General features: G+C 45.6%; 2 protein-coding genes across 2 annotated transcripts; both read left to right on the top strand.

Moving 5' to 3' along the window:
• Positions 1 to 96: 96 nt before the first annotated feature.
• On the top strand, positions 97 to 3,426 carry LOC4326817 (tafazzin). The gene is made up of 7 exons (XM_015766288.3): positions 97 to 410; positions 789 to 907; positions 981 to 1,046; positions 1,313 to 1,510; positions 2,046 to 2,164; positions 2,335 to 2,440; positions 2,541 to 3,426. The coding sequence occupies exons 1-7, from the start codon at positions 116 to 118 to the stop codon at positions 3,159 to 3,161; spliced, it is 1,524 nt and encodes a 507-aa protein (XP_015621774.1). The 5' UTR covers positions 97 to 115; the 3' UTR covers positions 3,162 to 3,426.
• A 552-nt stretch (positions 3,427 to 3,978) lies between these two features.
• On the top strand, positions 3,979 to 9,908 carry LOC4326815 (uncharacterized). The gene is made up of 15 exons (XM_015765771.3): positions 3,979 to 4,402; positions 4,510 to 4,654; positions 4,738 to 5,204; positions 6,666 to 6,876; positions 6,961 to 7,098; positions 7,366 to 7,447; positions 7,544 to 7,736; positions 7,824 to 7,941; positions 8,119 to 8,235; positions 8,330 to 8,421; positions 8,512 to 8,578; positions 8,670 to 8,751; positions 8,833 to 8,924; positions 9,210 to 9,353; positions 9,458 to 9,908. Exons 1-15 carry the CDS (start codon positions 4,065 to 4,067, stop codon positions 9,602 to 9,604), a joined length of 2,433 nt encoding a protein of 810 aa, XP_015621257.2. The 5' UTR covers positions 3,979 to 4,064; the 3' UTR covers positions 9,605 to 9,908.
• The last annotated feature ends 1,518 nt before the right edge of the window (positions 9,909 to 11,426 follow it).

The raw sequence follows: 11,426 nt of genomic DNA, 5'->3' as shown, positions 1-11,426 counted from the left end.
TGATTTTAGGTCAATGCTCGAAGCAATTTCTCCTCCTCGATCCTTCTAGAAGCCCGAATCGAAAGGCTAAAACCCTAGAAGCAGATACGCTTCAGCGCGAAACCCTAATCCCCAAATGGCCCCAATGGCGGGCGGCGGCGGGGTACCGTGGGGGGACCGGGCCAGGGTGGTCGGGGCGCAGATCCGCAGCAGGTTCCGCGTCGGCGTGGCGCCCGTGGACCGGCGGTGGCTGTGGCGGCGCGGGGACGGGCGCGTCGCCTCCGAGGCGGTCCGGCAGTGGACGGAACGCGTGCGGAGCCTGTGGCAGAGGGAGAAGAGTACGGATCAGATCTCCTCGTCTCCGGGGACGTCCCAGGTGGCGGCCGCGGCGAAGCCATCATCGAGTGCTTTGAGGTTCTACAGAAAGAAAGGTGCAATCCTCTTTTCTTATTTTGATCGATCTGATTCGCCTCTTGATGTGCCCTAATGATGTGTATTAATGGCTCGAATGGTATGCGCCTAATGCTATATAATGGTTCGATACTTCAATCGTCCATAGCTAATCAGTAAACACTCATTTCTTGTGATCTGATGTTTGTAACTTCATAGTATCTTGTCCTCTTTGATGTTGGTTGATTATGATTAATACCCCTCTGGCGGAAGAACCTGCGGAATAACCTGATTTTAGCCTTATGACTCGTGGTTTATTTTGCTGATGATGGATCATATGAATATACTTTGGTCTAAAAAAAATATTTGAGTAGATTTTTCCTTCTTTTTTTTCTGAATTATTTTGTTTCTGTCTATAGTGGGCAAGGAGGTTGATGGAATTGAAGATTCTGTTATTTTTCGGTCGCTTCAAGCATTGGCTGTTCCTCTTATTGGCAATGCTTGTCATATTTTTATGCATGGCCTCAACTCTGTTCAGGTATTGTGCTGGAGAGCACTTCTCATACTTGAATCTATACTGTTTCACTTGTCTAAACAAGGAATTCTTGCAGATTTATGGTGCAGAGAAACTTCAGCAGGCATTACAGGAGAGACCTAAAGGCAAGCCTCTCCTAACGGTATGTGATATTATAGTCACAACGCATACTCTGTTTCATGACAATATGGCATACTATTATGAGCTTGCTAAGTGGAATGACTGTATTATCTTCTTTTAGAAGATTATCAGTTGCCTACTTTTCTCAATGGATTGTGGTATCAAGTGATTTCAAATCATTCACCTAAAAACTCTAGTTGATATCTTCTTAGTATAACACATGTTCCAGCTCTCGTGTATACATTGTCCTGACCACTTTTCTGTTTCTATCTCGTGTATGTATTTCAGGTCAGCAATCATGTGGCAGCTATGGATGATCCCTTTGTAATTGCGTCAATTCTCCCACCATCAGTCATGTTGGAAGCTCAAAAGCTGAGATGGACATTATGTGCGAGTGATCGTTGCTTTACAAATCCAATTTTGTCTACATTCTTCAGGTCTGTTAAAGTGCTACCTGTTTCTCGTGGCGATGGCATCTACCAAAAGGTATCTTCATTGAGATTATTATGTTTGATTGCTGCTTAATGGTGTAAAATTGTTTCTTTAAATATTTCTGCAGCAGAGTGTCATGCTTGTTTGTGTTGATGAATACATTTATTGATGATTAGTGACCAAAAATGGTGTTTAAAAAATTGGCTGTTAAGCTGTCCTGTAAGGGTGTCGCTCTAAAGTGGACAGTTGGAAGCTACTCTATGAAATTTGCTTTAAACTACTCAACTTTCCTATAAATGACGAGCAATTTGAAGACTACATTCTTTTCAGTAGCTATAGTGCTATACTTGTGAGTAATATTGCTGGCACTGCATTGAAGCCACATGGGCATACTAAACCATTTTTTGGATCAGTATTCCAAGCTATCTAGTGTTTTGGGGTGTACTTTTCAGGAGGAGTATGCTTCATATATAAAAAATGATTTTCCCCTTTGAACCCAGATGTATAATGTATTGCATGCCTATATGCCCCTTTAGTGCATTATCAGGCTTGCTCTTCACTAATCACTACCATTATTTTATTTGTTCAGGGAATGGACATGGCACTTTCAAAGTTGAACAATGGTGGATGGGTTCATATTTTCCCAGAAGGAAGTCGTTCAAAGGATGGAGGGAAAACCGTCGCTCCTGCCAAGAGAGGTGTTGGAAGGTTAGAAGATCATTTGTACTGAACAACCTGTTATTAGCTGTCTTCTGTTTCTGCAATAAAACCTGCATTTTACATATAAATATACCATTTTGCAAAGTCTTCGGTTTATATAATTTTTATTTTTGTTGATTCTCAAGCACCCAGCCTAAGTCTCCCTTTTGTCTTGCCAGATTGGTAATGGACGCTGACAGCCTTCCAGTTGTAATACCCTTTGTCCATACAGGAATGCAGGATATAATGCCTGTCGGAAAACGTATTCCAAGAGCAGGCAAAAGGGTGTGTACTTTTGTACATATTAACTGATGCAAGTTTTATTGCTATGCTTGTGTGAATAGCAAGGTACTAACGTTGAAGCCATTTATTTTGTTTCTTTTAGGTGATTGTGGTTGTTGGTGATCCAATCAACTTCAACGACCTTATCATTGACAACAGCGATGAAACCCAACACATCTCTAGAGGCATTTTGTATGACAAAGCAACAGAAAGGATTGGGCAGAGACTGCAGGAACTGAAAGCCGAAGTCGATAGATTAGCAGCAGAGCAGAAATCTGAACTCCAACATCATCATGCCCGTGATACTGTCAACTATGGTACCCGACTGTGGCAGCAGGTTGATTGGGAAGCATTTGGCATGGAGAGTTCAATGCTGTCACCAGAACCTTCAGACGTGCAAGAGCCGTTGAAGAAAGCCAAGCCTGTACTACACCTGGAATCTGAACATGCCAAGCCTGAACTACACCTGGAACCTGAGCAAGCCAAGCATGAGCTACACACGGAACAATGCGTTCCTGCAGCTCCAAGTGCCGAGATCTGCTCCAATTTCGGTGTTCCGCTCTTCTTCAGACAGCACACGGACCCTTCTGAGCTCATGGGGTTTGCCGCCCGTGGCCTGCTCAAGAATGGCAGGTTCATGGAGGAGGAAGGCTACCGGGAATTGCAACGGCAGGGCGCAATGAACATGTTTTGGGGATCTCAGGCCAACAATACTGTACTATAGTGAGCGGCCTTACTCATGAATGTGGCCGCGCCCTCCTTTGTACATAAGTTTACTGAAGATGACACGCCGACACGAATTAGGACAGCTTCTTGTTTCTTTGCTGCATACAGTTTTGGAACAAACGAAGTGGACACACCTTCTTTCTCCTAGGGGCAACTTGAATGGCATATGCATTTCGCTTCTCAAGAATCATATAATACGCATGGTTTATATTATCATGTAAACATGGTTACATTCTAAATCAAGAGCCTCATCTTTTCGCTTATTCTTATCAGCTAAAATTTAAAATTTTAACTTTAAATTTGGAGTTGATTTTGGGGGGTTTTTTTATCAAAGTTTATTTTTCACCCTTTGCTTTTAGATTGTTAAGAACACGTATATAAAAGTTTTATTCATAAATTATTTTCTGTTTGCAAATATGTTGTTTGCTTATTCTACGAATAAGCGAAACGATAGGGCCGCAAGTCTAAGATGATCTCTGGGATTTCATAAGAAAGAATTTCACGTGAAAAATGTTCCAATCCCTGAGAAAAATCTGATGTTCACGACAGATCAAACGTGCATTTCGTGCTTCCTCTGGCAAATTTATTTGTCTACATTGAAATTTTTACCTAATATACGGCTTCTTCTCTTTATGCCATTGTAATTAAAAGAAGAGTGAAAAAATAAAAATCTCTGGATACTTTATGGCAACGGTACAAAGCCACGCAGCATCACGGCCTCCTCTCCCAACGTTCACTTGCGATTTCGAACATTTTATAGCCGTTACACTCCCAATCTCCTCGTTTAAAATTCCAAACCGCCCAACTCACCAAACGCATCAACTACTACCCCAAATTTTCTATCTCCAATTTCTTCACCCTTCTCAGATCGATCAGGAAGCAGCAAGCAAATCCATCATCCATGGCACTCCGCGCGCTCGACAACACGCTGCCGATGGCGTCGGCGGAGCGGCCCAAGAAGTTGCCCAAGCTGTCCGCCGCCGCCGCCGCCGTCGTCCCGGCGGCCTCACCCGAGGGGAAGAGGAAGAAGAACGACGAGAACTCGGCGCCCAAGGCCACAACGGAGCAGGCGGTGGAGTACGTCCGCTCCGAGGATCTCCAGCCGGTGCCCCACCCCAAGGCCAAGGCGGCGGGGTTGGTGGCGGAGCTTGACTCCAAGGACTGGATCCGGGCGTGCGACGCGCTCAACGACGCGCGCCGCCTCGCGATCCACCACCCCTCCCTCCTCAACCCCATCCTGTACGCGCTCCAGTTCATCCACAATTCACTGCTCTTGATTTTGAGCAGGAGAAGTGTTGGTGGGATTTTCAATTTGATTTGATTTGGTTTTGTGGCTAATCGAGCAGTGGCAAGGTGATGCTGGCGATCGTGAAGACGATGAAGAGCCCGCGCAGCGCGGTGTGCAAGACCTCCATCATGGCGTGCACCGACGTGTTCGACTCCTTCGGCAACCTCCTCTCCTCCGCCTCCGACGACGCCTTCGACAAGCTGGTACGTTCTTACAATGGCTGAACAATCTACAATCTTCAGTTCACTGAGCTGACAACAATTTGCGGTTGCAAAAATCACCGCAGCTGCTTCAGCTGCTGCTGAAGGCGTCGCAGGACAAGCGGTTCGTGGCGGAGGAGGCGGAGAAGGCGATGCGGGCGATGGCGGCGTCGATGCCTCCCCTTCCGCTCCTCAGGAAGCTCAAGGCGTACGTCCACCACGCCAACCTCAGGGTGAGGGCCAAGGCCGCCGTCGCCATGTCGCAGTGCGCGTCGAGGATGGACGTCGCGACGATGAAGGAGTTCGGGATGTCGGCGATGCTGCAGGTGGCGGCGGAGCTGCTGAGCGACCGGCTGCCGGAGGCGAGGGAGGCGGCGCGCGGGATGGTGAACTCGATGCACGCCGCCTTCTCCAAGGAGGCCGCCGCGGCGAGGGAGGAGGAGGAGGGCGCCGCCGCGGCCGCGGCCGCGTCGTGGGAGAGCCTCTGCGCGCTCAGCTTGCCGCCCATCTCGGCGCAATCCGTCGCCAAGATCGTCTCGCAGTCGCAGTCGCAGTAGCCATCCGTCGCCAAGATCATCTCGCTGATGGTTGTAGCTTTCGATTTGATTTGATGGATGGTTCGGCACGCACGCCGAGGCATTCAACTGCTTTGGTTTAGTTTAGTTTAGCTTCGTTTGAGTTGCTTACCGTGAGGGGGGCGATTTGTTTTTTTATGTCTTTGTTTATTATTAAAGCATGCTATCTCGCATGGTTGTTTGAATACTAGTAGTATTTTTCATTTAGGAATTGTTTATGTTTAGACTTTGGAATAACTCAAGTTGTATCGTTTTGATTGGGCTATTCCTCAACGTGGTCTCAAAATCAAATTCTATGTGCGATGGCCCCCTTTCTTCGGATTTATCATCGGATACATTTTCTTGACAGTTTTATTTTTAGCTTGAACCGCTTGTGTTTAAGCTAATACTCCTATGTGTTAAGTTTTATTTCTTAAAATATTTAATATTATACTCCTATAATTACATTGTATGTAATTCGTGAGAGTAATTAGGTGAATACCAGAGAAAAAAAAACTAAAATGTTCTTTACGTTTTCAAATTCTTATGTACTTGTCTCCCACATTTTCAAAATTCATTACATAATATATTGATTGCCTTAAAAGATTACAGACTCTTTCTAGACAAATGAAGGAAAAAAAAGAAGTATTTGAAGGACGGGGTAGGTCACAATGTGAGTATAACATGGAAAAAAAACAGTATGGGACTATGTATGGCACTGTTGACATATTTTAAGCCAAAAATATGTTAGTGTAGCTACATCCTAGTTACATTCCACTTACACTATAATTACACTCTGTAAGTAGTATGTAACTGAGTTTGAAACATAGAAACAATACTAGCTTGGTGGTAAGGAAGGTTAGGGGCTATTTCTCCAATCACATCTACAACGAAAATTGGAACAAATCTGAAAAAATTGACAGATTTCTTTCAGAAAAACTGGTCGCAAGATTTTTAGCAATTCCCAAAAAAAAAAATACTGTTAGTACAGTACTCCAACAATTTGACTGTGCTGAGTTCAGCGGAATGGCTACAAAACGTGAATCTCCGGAAAACGACGACACTATAACACTCGGCGTGATCCACACAACCGCCAAAAATAAAAAAAAAAAAAGGCGAGCATTATGTTCGCCACGCTCGTGACACCGCCAGGTGTGCCCCACCTGTCACCCTCCAGCGATTCAATCATGTTAGCCTCGGCGCGGGCTTCGTTGGAGAGGAGGAGAGAGACAAGCGAAGCGAGGAGCAAGTAGCCAGCCAGCTAGCCGACGAGGGCGACGAGCTATTATTGATTGTTTTTCGTGAACGTCATTGTATTAGAGCTATTGATTGATTGATTGCTGATCGCTTCCAGTTCCAGCAATCCGTCGGAATATCTCTCCCCGATCTCCTCTTCTTCTTATCCACGCGCGGCACGACACGAGCAGCTTTTTGCCTGCGGCCGCTGCTGCTTCTGTGTGAGATTGTTCGCTGGGGATGGACGGCGGTGGCCAGGGCGTCGCGCGGCGGCACGGCGCGGTGGCGGAGGAGGATCCCGACCGCCGCCGCGGCGACCGCTCGGGGAAAGAAGGTGACGACGACGGCGTCGACGTCGACGAGAAGGCGCCTCCGCCTCGCCGGACCAGCAGGCGGGTCGCGTCGCTCGACGTCTTCCGTGGCCTCACCGTCGCTGTAAGTAATACTACTAACATTTTTGGTCGGTTGCTGCTCATCATCTTGTTGTTTTGATGTGGTTGTGCTCGTCTGGGGGTGCAGCTGATGATACTGGTGGACGGCGCCGGCGGCGAGTGGCCGGTGATAGGCCACGCGCCGTGGAACGGATGCAACCTCGCCGACTTCGTCATGCCCTTCTTCCTCTTCATCGTTGGCATGGCTATTCCCCTCTCCCTCAAGGTCCTCCGCTCTCTTGTCTTCCATTTGAGTAGTCTGCAACTCTGCATCTCATTTCAGTTTGGGACTTATTTTATTATTTATACAAACTGAAACTATGTTGCATTACCGATTGTCAAATTTGAACTAACATTGAAGAACATAAATAGAAGAAAATAATCATATCCGATGCTTCTCTTCTGAACTTTTATGATTTTCTTTTTTAAAATTACTAGTAGCTGAGTTTTGATGTTTCTTGGCCTCAACCTTTTACCTGAAGCAAACATGCAGAGGATTCCAGACCGCGGTCGAGCTGTGAGGAGAGTAGTGCTCAGGACACTGAAGCTGCTTTTTTGGGGAATTCTGTTGCAAGGTCATTCTGCGTAATATGCCTTTCAGAACCATGAATTCCTCATCCTATCCACATAGACGAAGTCTTAACACATTGGTAGTTGTTTATGAAATTCAGGCGGTTACTCCCATGCCCCTGATGATTTGTCTTATGGAGTTGACATGAAGCACGTGAGATGGTGTGGTATTCTCCAAAGGATTGCTCTTGCATACTTGGTGGTTGCAGTTCTAGAGATCGTAACGAAGAATGCAAAGGTTCAGGACCAGTCAAGTTCGGGCTTCTCGATTTTCAGGATGTACTTCTCCCAGTGGTATGCGAGCTTTATGATCATGTAACCCATGATTTGTGAAAGATTTCAGTTCTAGACAACTAATTGAGGGTTCTGTGTACTTACCAGGATTGTTGCATGTTGCATCCTTGTGATCTACCTGTCCCTTGTATATGGGATTTATGTTCCTGACTGGGATTTCAGAGTGTCAGATGTTAAAAATCCAAACTTCGGCAAAATCTTGACGGTATGAGAGTACTCAATTTTGGCATATTTGTTTAATTGTTCTACTAAAGTAAGCTTGATACACTAGTAAGCTACTATAAATCATAAAGCTGAAATGGTAGTATGTATTTGTCGCACTCCAACATTACATTCTTTTGTGAAAATTGTAGCTCATACTTGATGTTTCCTAATGTCTTAGGTGACATGTGGTACACGGGGAAAATTAAGTCCTCCTTGCAATGCTGTAGGTTATATTGACCGTAAAGTTCTTGGTATCAATCATATGTACCACAGGCCAGCATGGAGGAGGCACAAGGTGTGTGTTTTGATTCTGAAAAAAAAAAAAAAACTAGTGCTATTCTGAAAGTTTATCTTCACATGTTTATCAACTTCTGTACTGGTTCATGCAGGACTGTACTGATGATTCCCCACATGAGGGACCTTTTAAAACTGATTCCCCGGCGTGGTGTTATGCACCATTTGAACCTGAAGGGTTACTAAGGTATTATTCATACTTCCACCATAACTAATCTCATAAGAATTTGTGATGTTTCAGTTCCCAGTTTACATTGTTCATTCGTTGATTTTGTAGCTCACTGTCCGCGGTGTTGAGTACGATCATCGGGGTGCATTATGGGCATGTGCTTGTTCATATGAAGGTTATTTCTGTTTCATGTTTCAGACCTTTTATGTTGTAAAGGGTGTAGGCTAGAACACAATTATGACAGTTTATTTTTCCTGAAACCACAGAGCCACACGGACAGACTAAAGCAGTGGTCTATCATGGGCATAACTCTCCTCATTCTTGGGCTTACTCTGCACTTTTCACATGGTATAGCATATAAAGTATAGTAACTATGATTTCTCTTACCTCCTCTTGTTTCATCATGGTATTCTCTCATTTTTCTTGCAGCAATTCCTTTGAACAAGCAACTGTACACCTTCAGTTATATCTGTGTTACTGCCGGTGCGGCTGGAATCGTGTTCTGCATGTTCTACTTCCTGGTAAAAATCCTCAAGAATCCTTAAAGTGGTGTGCAAAAAATTTCGGAAAGAAAAACCAAAGATTCAAATCGTATGCTACCATACATGTACAATTAATCGATCGACTGTTCAAGCTCCTAGAACTACTAAAACCACACAATCAAGTCCTTGCCCTCGAGCTCACTGGCAAAGATTCAGCAAATGGCATGATACTTCAGTGAATCGAGCTTCAGTCTTGTGCAATGTTCAGTTCCAGCTCACTGACCAGCTGAATAACTACACTCTAAACTTACCTACATATTGTAGGTTGACATCCTGAATCTGCACTACCCATTCGCACCCCTGAAATGGACCGGCATGAACGCGATGCTGGTGTACGTGATGGCGGCGGCAGGCATCTTCGAAGGGTTCTTGAACGGGTGGTACTACGAGGGCACCAACAACACACTGGTAGAATTAAGCTCTAGCACAACTGAACTTTGTTGGTTTTGGGATTTCTTCAGATAAAGCTCATCCTGCTGCTGCTGCTGCTGATGATGATGATGATATTGCAGGTTTACTGGGTGAGGAAGCATGTGTTCGTGAAGGTGTGGCATTCCACCCGTGTGGGCATCCTCCTCTACGTCCTCTTCGCGCAGATCTTGTTCTGGGCCCTTGTCGCCGGCCTCCTCCACCGTGCTCGCCTCTACTGGAAGCTCTAGCACTGCACTGGTACACTACACTACACTACAGCGTTTACACAGGGGCTGTTCGGATTGATGTCATTTTCAACCGAACTATTTTTTTTAAAATTACCAAAAAGAAGTGTTGCATTTAGTTTGTTGCCAAACTTTGATAAATACATAAGAAATCCTACCAAAATTTTGATAACATTGTTAACTTGTCAAAATTTGGTAAGGTTTATTTTCGCTACAATCTGAATAGCCTAGTCTTCAGATTTCTCGTTGATGGAATTGTGCATTTAGCCGTGATTAAAATTTGAAACCACAAGTGCAATTGGGATCTTGTGCAGTCTCAATCCTGACTCCTAACTCCAAAGTGCCTCTGGTAAAAAAATTTCCGAATTCGTTCGAATTTTAGCAAAAAAAAAGTGCTAAAATTCGGCGAAATTTTGCTCAAAATTCAAATCTTCTCGTTCGGGATATAGTTTGCTGCAGCATGTGGTAGAGACGGTATGTGGCAGTGAGATACTGCATCATGTCTACCGCCATTGCCAGCCGATCGGATCGCGTCGCGTCTCGTCGACAAGTCAAAATTGTTAGCGGCAAAACGAAAAACTGTAGCTTGTCTGGCAAAACAGAAACAGAGCAACACAGAGTATTTTGGCGCTGCATTAACTGGCAGCTTTTCTGGATTAGAGCTTAACCTTAAATAGCAAATTACAAGAAAGTTAAACGTGGCCATAGTGGCCTCCTAATTGTGCGTGCCACACTCCTTGCCACTTCGCGTCATCCCACGAAATGGAGCACACCACGCACGACACCACGGACTCCGCACGAACGCAGCGTGCGTCAAGCCCACTATGCACACAAACAGGATGAACAGATCATGTGCAAGACTCAACGTAAAAACAGAGGGAAACTAACTACTCTGAGCAGCTAGACTTATTACTAACAAATCACCCCCTTAAGTCTGACTGCTCTTGTCAAGAGAACAGACACCGATCTTTGAACGAAGCTCCTGAAACCTGGTTCTGCCCAGAGATTTGGTGAATATATCACCGAGCTGCTCCGCAGTTCCCACGAACATCATTTCGATCAGTTTCTTTTCTGCACACTCCCGGATATAATGATATTTGACATCGATATGCTTACTCCGGTCATGATGCACTGGATTTTTTATCAATGATATTGTGGACTGGTTGTCCACCTTCAGCAGCGGTGTGGCGATCTCGTCGCCCAGCACCTCCGCTAACAGCCGCGCGAGCCATACTCCTTGACATGTTGCGGCGGCTGCGGCGATGTACTCGGCCTCACAGGAGGACAATGCCACCACCTTCTGCTTGGAGGACTGCCAAGTGACAGGCCCGCCATTGATGAAGAAAATCTGGCCGGACGTGCTCTTTCGCTCATCTGGATCGCCAGCCAGATCACTCTCAGAGTAACCAACCAGCATTGGCAAAGCGCACCGTGCACCTGGGCCAAATCAAATTCCCCAGCAGCGAGTGCCTACCACATAGCGCAGTATGCGTCGAACGACAGCAAGATGGTCTTCCCTGGGTGACTCCATGAAGCGACTGACATACCCAACAGAGAATGCCAGGTCGGGTCGCGTGTTGACGAGATAGCGCAGACTCCCAACCAAGCTGCGATACAGTGTAGCATCCACAAGTGGAAAATCTGAACCCTTTCTCAATTTCAAACGTACCTCCATGGGAGTCTGACAGGGATTGCAGTCCTTGAGTCCTGCCTTCTCAAGAATCTTGCTGGCATATGCGGCTTGCCCCAGCGTGATCCCATCACTGTCCTGGGTAACCTCGATGCCGAGGTAGTATCTGAGTGCCCCCAAATCACTCATCTTGAA

Source organism: Oryza sativa, chromosome 1 (genome assembly GCF_034140825.1).
Source record: "Oryza sativa Japonica Group chromosome 1, ASM3414082v1".
Taxonomy (NCBI): domain Eukaryota; kingdom Viridiplantae; phylum Streptophyta; class Magnoliopsida; order Poales; family Poaceae; genus Oryza; species Oryza sativa.
This window is presented reverse-complemented; position numbering and strand designations above follow the sequence as displayed.

Excerpts from the sequence above, each read along its gene's own strand:
- LOC4326815 (XM_015765771.3), top strand. The coding sequence starts at position 4,065 with ATGGCACTCCGCGCGCTCGACAACACGCTGCCGATGGCGTCGGCGGAG. Across the intron at positions 7,448-7,543 it reads TTGGGGAATTCTGTTGCAAG|GCGGTTACTCCCATGCCCCT; the intron begins GTCATTCTGCGT and ends TATGAAATTCAG. Across the intron at positions 8,579-8,669 it reads ATGTGCTTGTTCATATGAAG|AGCCACACGGACAGACTAAA; the intron begins GTTATTTCTGTT and ends CTGAAACCACAG.
- LOC4326817 (XM_015766288.3), top strand. The coding sequence starts at position 116 with ATGGCCCCAATGGCGGGCGGCGGCGGGGTACCGTGGGGGGACCGGGCC. Across the intron at positions 908-980 it reads ATGGCCTCAACTCTGTTCAG|ATTTATGGTGCAGAGAAACT; the intron begins GTATTGTGCTGG and ends GAATTCTTGCAG. Across the intron at positions 1,047-1,312 it reads AAGGCAAGCCTCTCCTAACG|GTCAGCAATCATGTGGCAGC; the intron begins GTATGTGATATT and ends TATGTATTTCAG.